We start from the raw sequence: 19970 nt of genomic DNA, 5'->3' as shown, positions 1-19970 counted from the left end.
AGGTTGTCATCATATGTGCTTTGAGAAACAAAAGTGTAAACATACTTTGTTTGGATTTATCATATTGTTACCTTTCTTCTGTCACCTCCTCCTGGTTTCCAAATGTTGTATGAATGCATACTGTAAATGTGAGCTTTGATGACCTTGTGACGTCTGTGTTGAGTGACTAGTGAAATCTGGGTGTGTTGTTACCAGAACGAATGAACTATTTTGCACACACACACACACACACACACACACACACACACACACACACACACACACACACACACACACACACACACACACACACACACACACACACACACACACACACACACACACACACACACACACACACACACACACACACACACACACATTGTCCTAATCTCCCCAACGTGTCTCAATTGTTTGTGCTAGTTTGTTCTGCAAACATGTTTTGTGTGTGAATTTTTTTTTTTTTTTAAGTTATTCCAAAACACATTTTCTGACTAGTCATGTCATTTTTGTCCAAATCACCCTAAACCTTTTCCATTGGTTTGTGCTACGTTTCTGCTGCAAAATGGTTTATTGTAACTAAGTTATTAACGTTTTATTGAGCTGGTTATTAATCATAAGTGGGTAATAATTTAAAAACTTCAATAGTTAGACCACATGTTTTTGCAATGCAAAAACGTAACAAAGGATTGGGGCAAGTTTGAGAAGATTGTGCACATGGTTGGAGGGCTGTTTATGAATAATAATAACACTTTAATACCATAAAAAAACATAAAACGTTAACTTAAAAACTGCAATGACACAAACTAAATGTTTTGCAGCACAGACGTAGCACAAACAAATGGGACAAGTTTGGGGATATTTTAACATTGTTAGGGGAGTTCTGGTTATGATTAAAACAGGTTAACTACATGTTAATAAGCTTATAAAAACATAAAACGTTAATGATTTTAAAATCATAACGCATAAACAACTTTTTTTGCAGCACAGACGATTGGGACAAGTTTGGGGAGATTTGGACAGGGTAGGGGGCCATCTTCACACAGATGGGTGTAGGTCATCATTGGTCTCAAACTCACGGCCCTGGGGCCATTTATGACCCACAAAACAATATTTTATGGCCCCCACCTAATATGAAAGTTTAATGTCAGTGCGGCCCACGACTTTTATATAAATGGCACTTTACAGTGTTGTGTGTGGAGCTGAACGAACCTACCAATCACGGTGGGGTATATAGCTCTTAGGGGCGGGACATGGACCGGGCTTGACGCAAGCACAGAAACATTTCTCAATGAGTGAAAGTTACAGCAGCGTTGCCATGGAGAGTTTTCTTCCATGCCTGGCTGGCTGCCTTGCTTCTTTTAGGCACACAGAGACAGTCATCCCAGTGTGCTGCGCTTATAACACTTCCAAAAAATATATTTTTAAGTTGCTGCCCAGTGGGACATTAGACGTATATGTCTCTCTCTGACAAAATAAATCAAAGTGATGCGTACGTGGCGGGATAAAAGAAAAGTAAGGAACTCAATGTAGCCTAATGTAATCTGCAGTAACATAGCAACACCTGTCCATCAAGAATATATATTATAATAATATTAATAATTTGAATTAGAATATTATATCAATATTATTTCTTAATTTGTTTGTTTATTTTTTCATCTTATTTTGTGTTAAAAAATAAAAATAAAAGAATACCTGATGCAGCCCAGCCCTACAGACTCTGCCTTTAAAGGCCCCCGGTAAGTTGAGTTTGAGACCCCTGGTGTAAATTGTGCTACACATTTCCAACTTGATTAAAACAATCAAATTATTGATCTTTTATGACATATTTTATAATGGATGGAATTAAATGAAACAAATCTTAAAATTTAAACAAAAGCCCCAGCACCCCATGTTTTAAGCGTTGCATGGATAGGCATACGTTCAAATCCAGAAAACATTGTACGCAAGAAAGCAATTCAGATGTATTAAAGTGAGCGCGCGCACAAATCCAAGCACATTTCTATGTTACATCGCAATTGATCCCAGATAACGCCCATGCCACGCCCCTTTACAAATACGCAAATAATATTGACAGTAACCATGTGCCTGAGATCTGCACGCTCTGCCAAACCAGGATTCAGTATGACATGGTAGCAGGTGCGTCTTTCTCATGTTTCCAGCAAACAAAAGAGGGTTGAGATTGAGAGACATTCATTGATGTGTCCTCCGACAAGCACAAATGCTGAAATAAAATAAAAAAATAGTCGGACAACAGGACGAAGGTGACGAACAAAATGGATGTGCATGGCCAAAACAGGCGAGAGGACCAGAGATAAAGTAGTGCTGCTCCCCGTTTGAAAAGATAGTCGCTGCAATGATACGTAACACTTTAGAAGAGGTGGGTGAACTCTGATTATCCCCAATATAAATATAATTTGTGTAACTTACAACTAAATGTGTTCATATACTAGCCTGCTCACACCTAGATCGGAGTTTCATGTGAAAATTACGTAATATTTGGTTTGAAATATTTTAAATCTGAACATGCCAGCATATCAAAAAAGGATTCTAACGACTTTGACTCCTATTTGATGACTCAATGTATTATTACAACCCAGGAGAGGACTTCCTGTCACAGCCGTACGTGACAAACAGTCGGCCACCTCATCACAGGGCCAACACAGATAGACAGACAACATTCACACTCACATTCACACACTAGGGTCAATTTAGTGTTGCCAATCAACCTATCCCCAGGTGCATGTCTTTGGAGGTGGGAGGAAGCTGGAGTACCTGGAGACAACATGCAAACTCCACACAGATAGACCAAAAGCCGGGCAATCAAACCCAGGACCTTCTCACTGTGAGGCACGAACTCTCACCACTGTACGGTTTACTAACAGCATGTCTATTTTAGTTATAAAAAAAATAACCTGGTCAAAAGATGTGTGTTTAAGTACTTTGTGTGCACATTCAACAATACCAAGATGATTTTGGTCACGATAACCGTGATGTGAAATTTTCATATCGTTACATCCCTAATGGATATTTACTGAGACCAAAGGCCCTGTAACTATTTTCCTTTATGTTCGAGGGTTGATTTCAAACAGGTTATTTCTTCTCATAAATGTCCTTGCTACCCGGAACATTGAAGAGAATGGCACATTCAAGAACACAAAGCATGATTGATTTCGAAACTTCAAGTGGCAGCTAAAATTCTTGTCCAAATATCGTCAAATCAGAATATTAAGATTTACTTTTAATTATCAGTTCTTAACTCTCATGTATTTATCTGCAATGCGGAATCCACGTGACTGTAACACTGAGGTCAAATATTGTGACGTAGCGTGATGGTTCATATCACTACTATAGATTTTATTATGTAATAAACTCTACAGTCATGGAAAATTAGAGATGTAGTTGATGCTTTACATTGGTGTAGTTTGCAAATAAATGAAGCTTTGTCAGTTACAGCAATTTATTTGATGTGCATTAAATTGAGCTATAAGCATCTGCAATAAATACACACAAACAAACATAATTACAAAATTACGATAATGCAGATGGTCTCAAATCAAAACTAGGACAGTGCACACACTTGTAAAGCAAATAAGGCATTTAAACACATACAATAACAGATACATAAAGAGTGAACAGTTGTTACACCAGAGGAACTGACGGTGTTTGAAATGTCTTCTCTGGAGTTTGTCATTGTAACACTTGCACATTCATTCCGTCAATAAACATGCATAGGCTAGTATCTTTCTTTGTATAAACACAAAATCAGGTGCAAAGGACTTACAAATGCATACACACAAAAAGTGACCACGACCTTAATAGTTTTTCGAGACGTCCCCACCACCAATGCAGCATTGTGCTCTGCTTGCACTTGACCATAATGCCAATGAAGTCTAAGAGCAGCTTGTTAAATAAAATTTTAAAAATCTACAGACTTTCTGGACGGTTAACAGCAGGTTTGTCTGCACGTGCAGCACGGAAGCTTTATTATTGGTAGATTGGTTACTTTTGCTCCCGTCTCCAGATGATGACCATGCCTGTTGAATCAGCAGAGGCCAGTAGGCTCTCATCACAATTGAAACTGACATCCAGCACTGGTCCCCCGTGACCCTGCAACTTGTTCACTATTGCCTTAGCGTTGCGTTCAACGTCAAAGAAGTAGACGCAGGCGTCCTCGCTTCCCGTCACTATGAAAAGAGGATGAGAGTGTTTTACTACTATCTTCAAAGTGAAAAGCATTGGATTAAACGTAACAAATATCACAAAGTTTGAAAACACAGAGCTAAGTGACTATATTTAAAATGACAAAAGAACAGCCATTTAATACAAACTGTCAGTCAATAAAGAGTGTTAAGTTTTATAGTGTGGTTTAGGAGCTATAATATGACAAACAGCCACAGTGACATGAAACAAGGTTAAACAGATCTTGAAAACTACATTGAAGTAATTTGTGTGGAGTGCATGCAATGAACAGGGGCCTCATGTACCGAGAGCTACGTGGACGTACAATCATGTATGAAAGTGTTCGCATGCACAACTTCAAGCACATTTCTTTGTTACATCCCAATTTACTTGAAATCTACCATAGATTTGCATGGGGCTTGGCACGCTCAGGCCACGCCCCCTTATAAATACACAAATCATATGGAAAGTAGCCATGTGACTGAGAATGACACACACTGCCCAATGAGGACTCAGTAAGAGGTGCTTCTTTCTCCTGCTTTTGAAAACAGCACACGGGCAAAAAAATTATAATAATAACTGGTCGGGCATCAGGAACAAAGTGAAAAAGAAGATGGATGTACATCGCCAAAACAGACAAGCATTTGAAAAGATAACTGCTGCAACTTCACCTTTCCTTCGCTACAACTGTGTGTGTCAGATTTGATACATCGCACCGTTGCCGTGAAAAAGGGCAGACGGCAGGTTTTTGTGCGCACGCAAGCTTTCTATATGAGTGCACAGTTGTGTTGTAGTTCAGTAGCAGAAAACCTTACCAACACAGGCACCCTGTCTGAAGGACATGAGGGGGCAGAAGATGCTGTGGACCAGCTGCGAGCCGTGCTGAATGGAGAAGCTTTTCTTTAGCTGTAGCCCACCTTCGTTATCCACAACCCTACAAAGGTGACAAAAAAGGCATTAAATCAAATGAATCGTACAAATGCATTAAAATAGTCAGAGCATACCTGTAGAGCAGCAGCTTATTGACACAAGCATTGACCAGCAGGGAGGGGTCTCTGGCCTCTCGGCTAATCCAAGAGCGAGCAGAAATGCTGCAGATGGAGCTGCCTTCACTTACCACCAGGCGCTTGGCTTTGGCCAGCTTACCTGTTGGTGATAGGGCGGGGCATACAGAAGAGACATGTCACCCACAAACTATTTGCCACATTGTTTTCGAGCTTTCCTATAAACTGATCTGGCTATCACACTTTAATTTTGATTTTGTAGCGGCATTTTGGAGCAATTTCTACCAGTCAGTAACACCAGCAGGTTTGTTTTATTTAAAAAGGTAAAAACAAGGGGTGTAACAAATAAGCAATATTATTCGGGGATTGGTTTTAATTAAAAAGATGTGAGTGCATCTGTACACGGGTCCCTGAATCGATCCAAATGTAAACTAAACCTGCTGATGGCCCAATTACAACCTTATGAATTGGTTTAAGTGATCTGCTACGTCCCCGAAAGGCCTGTCCTTCTCTCGCTTCCTGAGAAACTTACGCAAGACTTGTCACAGTAACGTAAACAAACAAGTAGACAAAGAGGGAAAGACAAAATGACTGGCACGCACACAATTAAGTCAAAAGTTTGAAAGAGATTGTATCAGAGGAAAAGTAAACTTGATCAAACTGCTGACATATGCAAGGACTGTAAAACAGCACTAAAGTACAGCAGTAGCATGACCAGGGCTGGAATTTCACCACAGCAAGCGACCGCCCTCGTCACTTGCCGTAATGCCCTAAAAAAATTTACCAACATCGACGGCAAAAACATGCCATGACCGCCCTTGACTTTTTACTTGTTAAAGGACGAGGGATGTAACGGTGAACGGTACAATGATAATTTCCATTAAAAATTCAGACGGTTAGTAATACCGTCTAATTTTTTAATTACCGAAACCCTGTCATTTATGAATGCATTTTTGTTGCAACGAAGTCAGGCACATGCGCACTAGCGTCGTTTGGCTTGATAATCATGGCAGACTAACTACACGGCCTTTGCTCCGGAGATTTCCCCTTGGAGTAAACGGAGCCAAGCGCTTCGTTTAACGTCATTTTTCCTCGCTTCCCGGCGTGCGTTTAAGAGTGCACTGCTGTGTTTAGATGGAGACAGGTGTCAATATTGGAGACAGACGCACTTGTCCCCACACTAAAAGTATACAGCGAAGGAGAAAAGTATTTGATGTTGCTTTTATTTTCTCAATACAGCATCTATCAACTGCTGTGACTGAGAGTTAATGAGGTGAGGAAACATGCAGCAGGCGATGTGTTGTGAACGTTGTCACAATTTGTTTATAAAGTCTTTAGTTTGTTGACTGGGATGCTCACTCGTCCTTTCTTTAACTGCAAACTGTATCAGTGTTCAAATAACATCAATACTAAAATGTTTTGTCATCTCATCGAATTGAACGGCTGTGAAGATTTTATATTCAATGTGAGAGGTGTCACTCTTTATTTTTGTTGACCAAACTGTTGCACTGAACCACAAGGAGGCGTTGTTGGAGAAGAACAAAGCTTGTTTATTAGACTTCCTCTTCATTAGCCAAACTGCTTTGAGTTTTATATGGATATCAAAAAGTAAACACCATGTTTTTTTTACATTAAAAACCATTCATGTGACACAGCATTTTGTTAATGTTTTATTGTGTAGAGTTAATTCCTATACGACATATTTCTGCTCAAACGCTTAATCAATCTGTCCCGATACAACATCTACATGTACATAACAAAAAGCTGACAAGTTGCCTCGAAAGAAAATAATGTTTGCCTCGGTGCCCTTCCAACTTGCCTTGGAGCCCTAAAATATGAGCTCTCCTTTAAGGCAACACTTGCCTTGACCTTAAAAAGTTAAAATTTGAGGCCTGCATGACTACAGGACTATGATCTATAACAGTGGTTCTCAACCTTTTTTCAGTGATGTGATCTGTGAACATTTTTTTTAATTCAAGTACCCCCTAATCAGAGCAAAGCATTTTTGGTTGAAAAAAAGAGATAAAGAAGTAAAATACAGCACTATGTCATCAGTTTCTGATTCATTAAATTGTATAACAGTGCAAAATATTGCTAATTTGTAGTGGTCTTACTTGAACTATTTGGAAAAAAAGGTATAAAAATAACTAAAAACTTGTTGAAAAATAAACAAGTGATTCAATTATAAATAAAGATTTCTACACAGAAGTAATCATCAACTTAAAGTGCCCTCTTTGGGGATTGTAATAGAGATCCATCTGGATTCATGAACTTAATTCTAAACATTTCTTCACAAAAAAATAAATCTTTAACATCATTATTTATGGAACATGTCCACAAAAAATCTAGCTGTCAACATTGAATATTGCATTGTTGCATTTCTTTTCACAGTTCTTTTTGACAGACATTTTAGTGAGGGTCAAACCATCATGGCATGGGGGAAACTCTGGGTTTATGGTATTGAATGGAATAGCCTACTTGATTTGATGTTCAGTTAATGAACTTACATTCATATTTTGTTGAAGTATTATTCAATAAATATATTTATAAAGGATTTTTGAATTGTAGCTATTTTTAGAATATTTAAAAAAAATCTCACGTACCGCTTGGCATACCTTCAAGTACCCCCAGGGGTACTCGTACCCCCATTTGAGAACCACTGATCTATAACACGCACCTTGTGAGAAGACTGGAGAAACTGGCAACTAAAAGACTAGTACAGCTAGCTCAAAGACACAACATAACGAAGACACGGATAGTCAAAGCTTCTTTCAAGCAAAACTTGGCCATAACTCGCTTGAGACAAGGTAATAACTTCTTCAGCAGCCTGTTTGATTGTTAAAGACTTGAAACCTTATAGTGTTGTGATGAATGGGGGCATTCAGGAAATAATAAACATATTAATGCATCAGTACAGGATACCAAGTTGACAGCATTGTATTGACAAATACGTTTCAGAGCTCTATAATAAAGTAAAAGATGAAGTCAATTTGTGCTGAGGGCAAGATTGTTAAATAACTAAGTCTGTTTTCATCGAATCAGTGGCTTTCCAAAGTGGTTGAAGTGTAATGTGTTACAGTAATAAACACAATGGCATGGTAAACTAAAAATAAAAATAAATAATTTTCTGTTCTTTTGTAAAGTATATGTATTTGAAAATAAACAATGTTATATTTGTAGACTTGACCTGAGATCATATATAACACATTTTAGTTAAAACTACGAACTGTAGTAGATTACATTATATTGCATCGCATTGGATCAAATCACATTAAATCTTATCATTTTCAAATTAATATTTTCTGATACGTATTGTTCTCCATGTACTGTATCTAGATACGTATGGAATGGTCTTATTGGAAAGATGCACACCTGTAGTAAAATCTAACACTAATGATGTCATAAATATCAGTTAAATGTGATGGTACCTGTTGCCATGTCAAAGAGGAAGGAGAAGATACTGCCCCTGTCGTCCCCTGCCCAGAGAATCCTCCCTGGAGCATCGAAGGACAGTGACAGTACCCGGCCTGTTAGTTTGCTAGAGCCACCCTTCACCTTCTTCCCTGTGGAGATGTTTACCACCTGCAGGTGGTGTTTACTGTTCCCCACCTGTGGAACACAAGTCAGAGTGAGAATCCTCCATGTTTTTTTTTCCAAAAGAAACAGCACATTAAACTTGCATAATCTAATGTGTTCCAAAACAACATGTCAATGTTATCCTGTGCAAAGCTAATAATACACAGCTGCTGAGTGCATCATCTATATACACTATAAATCATTTGTGCCAGGTCAGCTACAAAATATACGCACGAACAATGGGATCCAACATACAGCATCTACTGTCATCTGTCATGCTTAAGTAGATGAAACAAATAGAACTGTGTGCATCCCGCTTTGCCAGTCCCTCACTTGTCATGTTACAAATACATACTGCCAGGAATAATGCAACAACATTTTTATTAAGCTACTATAACGCAAATAACACAGAATTCAAACCACAAGGTTTAAAAGAACAGTAACATTTTGAAAACAAATAGTTTAACGCATGATTCAACCGAATGAACTGATTCAAACAGGTTTGAAGACAGGACTCACCACGGTGAGGTTGTTGTTCATCGGCTGGAAAGTGCAGCAGAGCAGCTCGCTAGATTCTGGGTCTCGGACCTCTCGGATGCACCGTCCATCCTCTGTGTTCCAGATCCGCAGGGTCCCATCTAGTGATGTTGACACGATGACGTCATTGCTGAGGGACCAGGCAAAGTCTGTGACAGGACCTCCGTGACCTTTCAGGGTCACCTTTACGCTAGCAGGAGGCGGGGAAAGTGTCATGATGGACAAGCTGCCGTCAAGCGAGCAGCAAGCCAGGAGGTGCTTGTCGTCATTAGCAAACTGCAACCGTGGAACTGCAACATGGGCAGGAAGATAGCGTGAGCGGAAAAGTTAACATAATGCACATACTAGTGTACTAATAAGGGGTTGCATGACTTTTTAAAGTCAACTCTAACCGGATGAAAGACTAGTCGCTGATGACATCCATATTTTTCCCCATCATAAAAAAAACCTGGGAGGAAGCAATATATTGCAACCATTTGTATTCAGATTATATTCTAAATATTGGCAACCGTGAGATTTTTGACATCACAGATGTGCACAGCACACTGAACCTCAGCTTCCATACATCAGTGATGTGGTGTGCAGTTACAGTTATGTACAGCTCTATAGAGGAGGATGTCCACTGATCAGTTGTTAGGGACACACTTTCCCTAAATTTCACGCAGGCTGTCGGACTGATGTTTGTGTTCCATGACGTGTTGTATGATGGGGCTTTGTAGCCAGGCTCATAAAATGCAAGCATTTCTCTGAAGCGCTCCCCATGTACTGCGGCTAAAGGTCGAACGTCTTTGACAATGATATTCACAAGCAAATCTGTGGTTTACTGCCGTCTTTTCTCTGTTTCAGCAGTGTGTTTGGTGAAGTCGCGAAATGAGTGCTGCCGCAAGGATTTTAGCCGTTCTTTAGGTAGCATTAGCTGGTGCCTTTTCAAATGAGTGTGCATAGTACTTGTACTGTCATTGTATTTCAGAATCAGAATCAGATTTAATGGTCGAGTATGTTTAACACACAATGAATTCGACTTGGTAGAGTGTCCTCTCGATGCTCAATGCAAAAAACAAGACAAACTACATTGAGAACAAACAGACTTGCATAGTTTGCAAGTGACAGTGCAAAGGGTCTCATCTTTGGTGAAATGTTTCCATGCACGGACCCACCAACACTCTCCCCTGTTTCACCCTACGAGGCATTCATGTTGTAAAATCATGTGGATGTGGCACTTAAAGTGCACAAGTATGTGCAACCACACCTACTAAAAGACATTTGCCTACCTGCAGAGTCAACATGCTGGTCAAATATGTGGTGCATTCCAGCAAAAGCATAGTTTTCACTCAAAGTTGTGTCCCCAGCCATGGCTCGACTCGCCTCAGCCACTGATGTTGGCACCAAACTGCCCGGAGGCCTTCAGACCAAAACCAGCATTGTCAGTACTTCAACATACAACACATCTCAAACATTCTGACATTTGAATAATAAAACAAAAAAGTGATTTACCTTTCATCGTGGACAGCTCTGTTCATCTGGGCCTGCAGCTGGTAGGAGCCTCTACTGACGGACCGGCGATGGCCACGAGCCCCTTGGGCACGAGGGTCCTCCTCGAAGTCCTACTCATGATGAGAAGGAAGGGGGAGAAAATACCTGTCAGAAAGCAAATAATAAATACTCTGGGCACTATGAACTTTTCATATACATACTTATACAGTATATTGGCAACATAATTGAAACACCTCCAATCAAAATCATCAAATAAATTAATTTATCACTGCATTGTAGATAAGGAGAGACTATTTGGTTTCCCATAAAAATAATATTTGCAATATGACATTCGGACAGTTACATGCCATCAAAGAAAGAAAAAATCCTTAAAAATATGTCCTACAATGCTATTTGCCTACCGTGCGATTAAGCCCCCCCCCACAGCATTACAAGCCGCAACATGGAGCCATAAAAGTCCAAAAGATGAACAATTATTCATAAAAATATTGAGAAGCTGCAGATGATGTTTTTGACATGTTTCAATATGCTCTCTATAGTCCTGGCTCAACAAACTGGATGGTCGAGCCTTATTTTTAGTACAGGCATACATAATCACTAGCTGTGAACTCTCACCTATACGGTCCGTCACTCAAATACGTCCCTGTGGAACATAAACAGCAATTTTCTAGTTCCCATTGTTAAACGACGTAGGCAGTGTTGCTAAAGCCAGATGTTACGAGAAACACGCAACCAGCAATCAGATAATAAGCATACTTCACAACACTGGACTGAGAAGCAGCCCAAAGAAGACACCGCATTAGTCCGTCTCCCAAGGTAAATGCTGAACAATATTATTTAATTATTTATACAACTACAGAAGCTGTTTATACTACATGCTATTGTAATGTTTTTTTACAGTATTCCTTGTCTAAAAGTTTATTTTTCTTCATAAAAAGGCATGTTACATGTTAAAATGTTGCTTTTTGGGGGGAGGGCCAAGCATGGATTAAACAGATTTAAATCTATCTTAATAAATGGGGGATGCTTTAAGATACGAGTTTTTGAGTAACCTGCTCAGTCGTGGAACGCAATGTGCTCCTAAGTTGAGGTAACAGTGTACTGTAAAATCATGGAGAATGTTACCACAATGTTATTACAAGCTGCAAAATGAACAACAACTACATATGTTACATTTTCCGGAACAATAGCCCAGTGTGTCAATAATGTTGCCAATATTTTATATGCGATACAACAATATCCAATACGTGCAGGCAGTGCCAGACAAGCTGCTCAGCTTCGTATGCATGGACATCTTATAAGGGTTGTCAAACCAATTGACACCCGAAGTATGTTTTTAGATGTCTTCTTCCAAATTAGCATTCCTTCTCTCTCCCTCTTTAGGTTTCTCTGGGTCTGACCTCCATGCGGTCCAGTGTGGTGCGGGAGCTGCGCACACTGCTGGCCCTAAAGCTGCTTTGCTCTGACAGGGGCCCGTAGCGCAGGGCCAGCAGCTGACTGCGCAGCCTCAGATACTGCCTGCGCAGCCCTGGCTCAAAGCCACACTTGGCGTTCTCTCTGAGCAGCTGGCTGCGTCGGCGGATGTATTGAGTTCGGAACTGTGGGAAGGTGGGCGTGCGGTAAGCATTGTACCTGTGGTAAAACAAAATGAAAACACAGCGACTCAGAAGGGTTCAGTGAAAAATGGCACTGTCTAGGACAGTTCTGTCACTGGTTAAGTTTGTCTCACCTTGCGTCCACTGCCAAAACCTGCTGCCAAACAGCTGCCATTAGACAATCACACTGGAAGAAGAGGAAGCCACTGCCAGGGCAGGAACTAGGAACAAACATTTATTCATACTTGTTGCTGCACAGAAGGATGAAATTCACATTTAATTACACACTTCCAAGATACAATTTGACTGAAAATGGGAAATTAGGTAAAATGGTGGGTGTATATATATTCATGCAAGTGTCACCATCTGTGTTGGTTACCGGTAATATGTGTCTTTATTACAAAAGCTTTTTTTGACACTGAATTTATGTAACTGAATATTTTGCAGTACAAATTTGTGAACTGAATTTTTTTACATTACATATTGCTGAGAATTTCAGTGAAAAATATTGGTAGCAAAATGCTTGTTTTAAAGGCCTACTGAAATGATTTTTTTTTAATTTAAACGGGGATAGCAGATCCATTCTATGTGTCATACTTGATCATTTCGCGATATTGCCATATTTTTGCTAAAAGGATTTAGTAGAGAACATCGACGATAAAGTTCGCAACTTTTGGTCGCTGATAAAAAAAGCCTTGCCTGTACCGGAAGTAGCGTGACGTCGCAGGTTGAAAGGCTCCTCACATTTCCCCATTGTTTTCAATGCAGCGAGAGCTATTCGGACCAAGAAAGCGACGATTTCCCCATTAATTTGAGCCAGGATGAGAGATTTGTGGATGAGGAACGTTAGAGTGAAGGATTAGAGTGCATTGCAGGACGTATCTTTTTTCGCTCTGACCGTAACTTAGGTACATTGGATTCCACACTCTCTCCTTTTTCTATTGTGGATCACGGATTTGTATTTTAAACCACCTCTGATACTATATCCTCTTGAAAATGAGGGTCGAGAACGCGAAATGGACATTCACAGTGACTTTTATCTCCACGACAATACATCGGCGAAACACTGTAGCTACAGAGCTAGCGTGATAGCATCGGGCTTAACTGCAGATAGAAACAAAAGAAATAAGCCCCTGACTGGAAGGATAGACAGAAAATCAACAATACTATTAAACCCTGGACCTGCAACTACACGGTTAATGCTTTCCAGCCTGGCGAAGCTTAACAATGCTGTTTCTAACGACGCCATTGAAGCTAAGACCTCACAGAGCTATGCTAAAAACATTAGCTATCCACCTACGCCAGCTCTCATCTGCTCATCACGACCCGTGCTCACCTGCGTTCCAGCGATCGACGGTGCGACGAAGGACTTCACCCGATCATCGATGCGGTCGGCGGCCCGGAGACGGAGGAAGTCAAGGTGAGGACAGCGGGGCGGCGGCGGGCGTTGTAGCTTTTGACGACACCCCGGCCGCCATCAGAGTCGGCAAGAAACATATATTTCCCCAAAGTTACGTACGTGACATGCACATAGCGACACACACGTATGGGCAAGCGATCAAATGTTTGGAAGCCAAAGCTGTAGTCACGGTACCCGCGTCTGCTATCCAGCTAAGTCCTCCTGGTTGTGTTGCTGCAGCCGCCGCTAATACACCGATCCCACCTACAGCTTTCTTCTTTGCAGTCTCCATTGTTCATTAAACAAATTGCAAAAGATTCACCAACACAGATGTCCAGAATACTGTGGAATTTTGCGATGAAAACAGAGCTGTTTGTATTGTGATGTGTCCGAATACTTCCGTTTCAACCCTCGACGTCACGCGCATACGTCATCATACCTAGACTTTTTGAACCGGAAGTTTCGCTGGAAATTTAAAATTGCACTTTATAAGTTAACCCGGCCGTATTGGCATGTGTTGCAATGTTAAGATTTCATCATTGATATATAAACTATCAGACTGCGTGGTCGGTAGTAGTGGGTTTCAGTAGGCCTTTAAAATTCAGTGTATAAAAAGTCAGTGTATCAAATTCAGTCTTTTAAAATCTAGTGCTAAAAAATTCAGTACAGAACATTTTGCTGCTTCAAAATGCATGACCCACTTCCGGCGAATTAAGACTGAAGCAATGGATCCTGTTTCAGAACCAGCCAATGAGGTGTGAAGTTTGAAGTCATGTCACGGGTCTTGCAAAGCAGCAAAAAGGCTGTTACCTTGGGTACCTGGGCAAAGTAAAACATGATAAACATCTCAATGTGGCCTGCTGGATGTTTCCAAACTATTGAAGTGATTCTAATGGTTAAAATCTCCACTTTTGACATACAGGTTACTATGGTAACCATAGGAACTGCGTCACAGCAGCTCATGCAGACAAGGCAAGAAGTAGAGTCGACGGGGCTTGTTTACACAGCAACAAACTTGAGACGCGAGTGTCAGATGGAGACAGATTTCTACAAAAAAGTTCTGCAGAAAAGTGATATTTATGTATATCGAATGTGAATGTTTTTCATCTTTTGTGTTATATATTTTGCCGTGTTTGTTGCATCTTTGTTGTTCTTACTCAATTATTTAAAAAAAGCGGTCAAGGAGGTTGTCTGGGACTAGGAGAAAGATTCATATATGCTCAATATTCAGTGTTTTATTTAAAGTTAAATTAAGTTAAAGTGCCAATGATTGTCACACACACACTAGGTGTGGTGAAATGTGTCCTCTGCATTTGACCCATCCCCTTGTTCCACCCCCTGGGAGGTGAGGGGAACAGTGGGCAGCAGCGGTGGACGTGCCCGGGAATCATTTTTGGTGATTTAACCCCCAATTCCAAACCTTGATGCTGAGTGCCAAGCAGGGAGGTAATGGGGTCCCATTTTTATAGTCTTTGGTATGACTCAGCCGGGGTTTGAACTCAAAACCTAACGATCTCAGGGCGGACACTCTAACCACTAGGCCACTGATTGTTATCTTTAGTACATTCTGTTATAATGTTTTTGGTATTATTGTGTGAGTGATTGTATCATCAAGTGATCGGTGTTTATCAATTTTTTTCACTAATGCACAGGAACCTCCACTGTTAAAGTGTTAATAAAAAGGGGTCCAAACACATAACGCAGATTACTGTACATGGCCTGTAGCATGGAGTGCTGCATAACCTGCTTCCTGGTAAAAAAAAAAAACATGTGTCACGTGACTTCAAACTGGACACCTCATAGGCTGGTTCTGAAGACACTAGGATCGATTACTTTAGTCTTACTTTACCGGAAGTGTGTATTGCGTTTTGAAGCAGATAATTTTTCTGCATTGATTTTTTTTTTTAAACACTGAATTTTTTTGAGTTTACAACCCCCTGCCGCTGTTTTGTACTGTTTCTGTATTTGTTTTGTTTATTATTATTTCTTGACTGTATGTAAATGTTGCATAATATATATAAAAGGTTTATAACATTAAAAACAAAACAAACAAAAAAAATAACAACCTGTCAGGTTCCGGAACTTTTCTCCAATTGTAGAAAAAAACAAGAAAATATTTAACCAATGGCTGCAGATATATTTATCCTTAAAGGCAGAACATTACTTTCCAAAGCAGAAGGTATCTCTAGGCTTACATATAAAAAAATGGTAAGACTATTGACAAAATACTTCACTTTATTTGAAAAAACTAAATTCATTAAATTAAGAATTCTGTTCTAATGACAACAACTCCATCTCCATCTTCAACCGCTTATCCGGAATCGGGTCGCGGGGACAACAGCTCCAGCAAAGACCCCCAGACTTCCCTCTCCAGAGCAACATTTGCGACTTCCTCCTGGGGAATCCCGAAGCGTTCCCAGGCCAGAGAGGAGATGTAATCCCCCCATCTGGTCCTTGGCCTGCCGCGGGGCCTCCTCCCAGTGGGACGTGCAACGAGGACCTCCCTAGGGAGACGCTCGTGAGGCATCCGCACGAGATGCCCGAACCACCTAAGCTGGCTCCTTTCCAAGCGAAGGAGCAGCGGCTCTACTCCGAGTCTCTCTCGGGTGACTGCACTTCTCACCCTATCTCTAAGGGAGATGCCAGCCACCCTTCTGAGGAAACTCATTTCGGCCGCTTGTATCCGCGATCTTATTCTTTCGGTCATTACCCACACTTCACGACCATAGGTGAGAGTAGGAATGTAGATAGCTCGGTAGACCGAGAGCTTTGCCTTCTGGCTCAGCTCCCGTTTCGTCACAACAGTGCGGCAGAGAGACTGCAATACTGCCCCAGCTGCTCCGATTCTCCGGCTGATTTCCTTCTCCATCTTTCCCTCACTCGTGAACAAGACCCCGAGATACTTAAACTCCTCCACCTGGGACAGAGTCCTGTCCCCTACCCGGACTGTACAAACCATCGGTTTCCTGCTGAGAACCATGGCCTCAGATTTGGAGATGCTGATCCTCATTCCAGCCGCTGAACACTCGGCTGCGAACCGATCCAGTGAGAGCTGAAGGTCACGAACCGAAGGTGCCATCAGGACCACATCATCTGCAAACAGCAGTGACGCAACCTTTAGCCCCCCAAGACATATACCCTCTCCGCCATGGCCACGACTCCGCCTAGAAATCCTGTCCATGAAAATCACAAACAGGATAGGTGACAGAGCGCAGCCCTGGCGGAGACCAACCCCCACTGGAAACGGATCCGACTTACATCCAAGCACCCGGACACAACTCTCGCTTTGGTTGTACAGAGATTGGATGGCCCTCAGCAGGGTTCCCCTCACTCCGTACTCCCTCAGCACCTCCCACAAGATCTCCCGAGGGACGCGGTCATACGCCTTCTCCAAATCCACAAAACACATGTAGACTGGATAGGCATACTCCCAGGCCCTCTCCAGGATTCCCGCAAGCGTAAAGAGTTGGTCAGTTGTTCCACGACCAGGACGGAATCCACATTGCTCCTCTTGAATCTGAGGTTCAACTATCGGCCGGACCCTCCTTTCCAGTACCTTGGCGTAAACTTTCCCAGGGAGGCTGAGTAGTGTGATACCCCTGTAATTAGCACACACCCTCTGGTCCCCCTTTTTGAAAAGGGGAACCACCACCCCAGTCTGCCACTCCCTCGGCACTGTCCCAGACTTCCACGCAATGTTAAAAAGGCGTATCAACCAAGACAGCCCATCAACACCCAGAGCCTTCAGCATTTCTGGACGGATCTCGTCAACCCCCGGAGCTTTGCCACTGTGGAGTTGTCTAACTACCTCAGTGACTTCACTCCGAGAGATCGACGTCGATCCCCCATCATCCTCAGGCCCTGCTCCTATCAGGGAGGGTGTGCAATGACAACAACTTCAAGATTAATTGGATAAGGCATTATTTGAAAGCTCCTACCTCAATTTTGAACTTCATTTATCATCAAGTGTTTTCTAATCTGAGAGGCCTAAAACTTTTGTTATTCTGTAACTACAATATTGATAGGATTCCTGTTTATCTTTCAAACTTCCATAAACAATCCCTGCTGGCATGGTCTCTTTTCTATAAGCACTATTTCTCACCTACGAAATACTTCATTTGGAACAACAGAGACATATGTTACAAAAGGAAATCACTTGTCTTCAACAATTGGTTCAAGAATTCCATCAGTCTACCCGAGGGCAGCTGTGGCTACGAAAGTAGCTTACCACCACCAGGTGTGAATGAATGGTGGGTTTTTAACATGTAAAGCGACTTTGGGTACTTAGAAAAGCGCTATATAAATCCCAGGTATTATTATTATTATTATTAAGAATGGTATTATTTTGGTGAGTCAGCTTTTCAATAAGGAAGGTAAACTTTTTAATTACAAATAATTTCTCAACCATTTTAAGGTGCCTGTGACTCACAATTTGCCATTGTATTTGATGCCATTCCAACAGGTGTTGTTATGTTGTACAGGGGTTATTAATTTCCTCTTTCTGCTATAACAATTGTGAATGATCCACTTGACACTCCTGTGGGGAAACTTTGTTTTGATCAGAACATCCATCCATTTTCTACCGCTTGTCCCTTTCGGGGTCGCTGGAGCCTATCTCAGCTGCACATGGGCAGAAGGCGGGGTACACCCCGGGCAAGTCGCCACCTCATCACAGGGCCAACACAGATAGACAGACAACATTCACACTCACATTCACACACTAGGGCCAATTTAGTGTTGCCAATCAACCTATCCCCAGGTGCATGTCTTTGGGGGTGGGAGAGCTGGAGTACAAATACAGAAAAATCCGTAGCTTATTACAAAAAATATATATAAAAATAAAAAACACTGAATTTTTTACACACTGAATTTTCTATACACTGAATTTTTAAACACGTATTTTGCTACTGATTTTTGTTCACTGAAATTGTCAGCATAATTTGATTTAAAAAAAAATCAGTTAACAAAATTAAAAATGCAACAAATTCAGTTACATAAGAAAAAAAAGCTTTCGTAATAAAGTCACAAATCAACTTCCATACCATGCCTTCTCAAGAATATAGAACATACTCACTTCATATCATCACATAGCCTGGAACATTCTACTAACGATCCTGTGTCAGCGTGAGCAAGCAAGTATAGTAATAACCGGCAAATGAATAAGTGTCACCACGTGTGTGATCAAACCCATTCCGAAATGTGTGATTATTTCTGCTGACAGTTATATCTTAATTCCGAAAAGGTTGGCGAAGCTTTCACTGCTAACGCGGCTAAGCTAGCATTCAGCAAGCAACAATATTTACCATCTATTCTCGGTTTACACGAAGTTACTCGTCGCTTGTAAAGTGCTGTATATGCCACCAAACATTCACCGGGACAAAAGAGCGAAGAAACGACGAGAACAATATTGGAAAACGACGTACCTTCTTCAGATTTTCCCCATCGTCGCTCTTCCGGTAAAGTCACGTGATATGCGGGCGCCAGGAACTAGGGATGTGCGTATCGATCCTGTGGTATCGATATATCGATACTCACACGCTACTCATTTGGCATCACTTTTCTGAAAAAAGTATCGATATAAACCAAAAAACGGCGTGTGGGGGGTGCAAGCATCACTTTCAGATGTTTTTGATGACTTACTTAACTTACTATGTGCTGGGACACCCCTGTACCTGGCAGAGTACAGAGCTGGCCCAGTCACGTGACAGGAGACAGCGAATGAGCGTCGTCAACGTGCAACACACACACAGCCAGCCGACAGAGATGCAGCCAGGCATATCCAGTGTTGTCCAATTGTTGACTTAAAACAGGCATTGTTGTTTGTTTTTTTTAGTAATGTTTTCTGAAAATTTTTGTTTAAATTATTATCCTAAATTCAAATAATTTCCACACAGGGGAATTTACTGTTAGTTGAAAATTGCTTGAGTATTTAAAACAAGGTAAGAAAGAGATACAATTTGGAGATTCTTCATCTTTGCAATACAGTTTTATTTTTTTCCAAGAAAATCTTGAATATATTAATATAGATTGAATGTGATTTTGGTTTTAATCTGTAACATGATTTCTTACATTTCGAAAACATTAGCCTATTTCATATTTCATTAATTGCTAATTATATAACAAACTTTAAAAAATAACTGCAGCTTCTTGCAATTCGGATTTGACTGTTAATTGGAAAGCCCTAATATTTAATTATTATTATAT

General features: G+C 40.9%; 1 protein-coding gene across 3 annotated transcripts; it reads right to left on the bottom strand.

Annotated features, from left to right (window-relative positions):
- Positions 1–3421: 3421 nt before the first annotated feature.
- On the bottom strand, positions 3422–19299 carry wdr13 (WD repeat domain 13). 3 transcript variants are annotated; one of them, XM_062053463.1, is made up of 10 exons: positions 19190–19299; positions 12502–12588; positions 12173–12404; positions 10773–10882; positions 10550–10680; positions 9261–9568; positions 8594–8774; positions 5166–5307; positions 4977–5095; positions 3422–4166 (listed from the first exon to the last, which is right to left on the bottom strand). In XM_062053463.1, the coding sequence occupies exons 2-10, from the start codon at positions 12540–12542 to the stop codon at positions 3982–3984; spliced, it is 1449 nt and encodes a 482-aa protein (XP_061909447.1). In that variant the 5' UTR covers positions 12543–12588; positions 19190–19299; the 3' UTR covers positions 3422–3981. The 3 variants fall into 3 exon arrangements, with proteins under 3 accessions (XP_061909447.1, XP_061909449.1, XP_061909446.1); XM_062053465.1 differs by having other exon boundaries at positions 19070–19200; XM_062053462.1 differs by lacking the exon at positions 19190–19299 and adding an exon at positions 18841–19030.
- Between the last annotated feature and the right edge of the window lie 671 nt (positions 19300–19970).

The sequence above is a fragment of the Entelurus aequoreus genome, linkage group LG07 (genome assembly GCF_033978785.1).
Source record: "Entelurus aequoreus isolate RoL-2023_Sb linkage group LG07, RoL_Eaeq_v1.1, whole genome shotgun sequence".
Classification (NCBI taxonomy): Eukaryota; Metazoa; Chordata; class Actinopteri; order Syngnathiformes; family Syngnathidae; genus Entelurus; species Entelurus aequoreus.
This window is presented reverse-complemented; position numbering and strand designations above follow the sequence as displayed.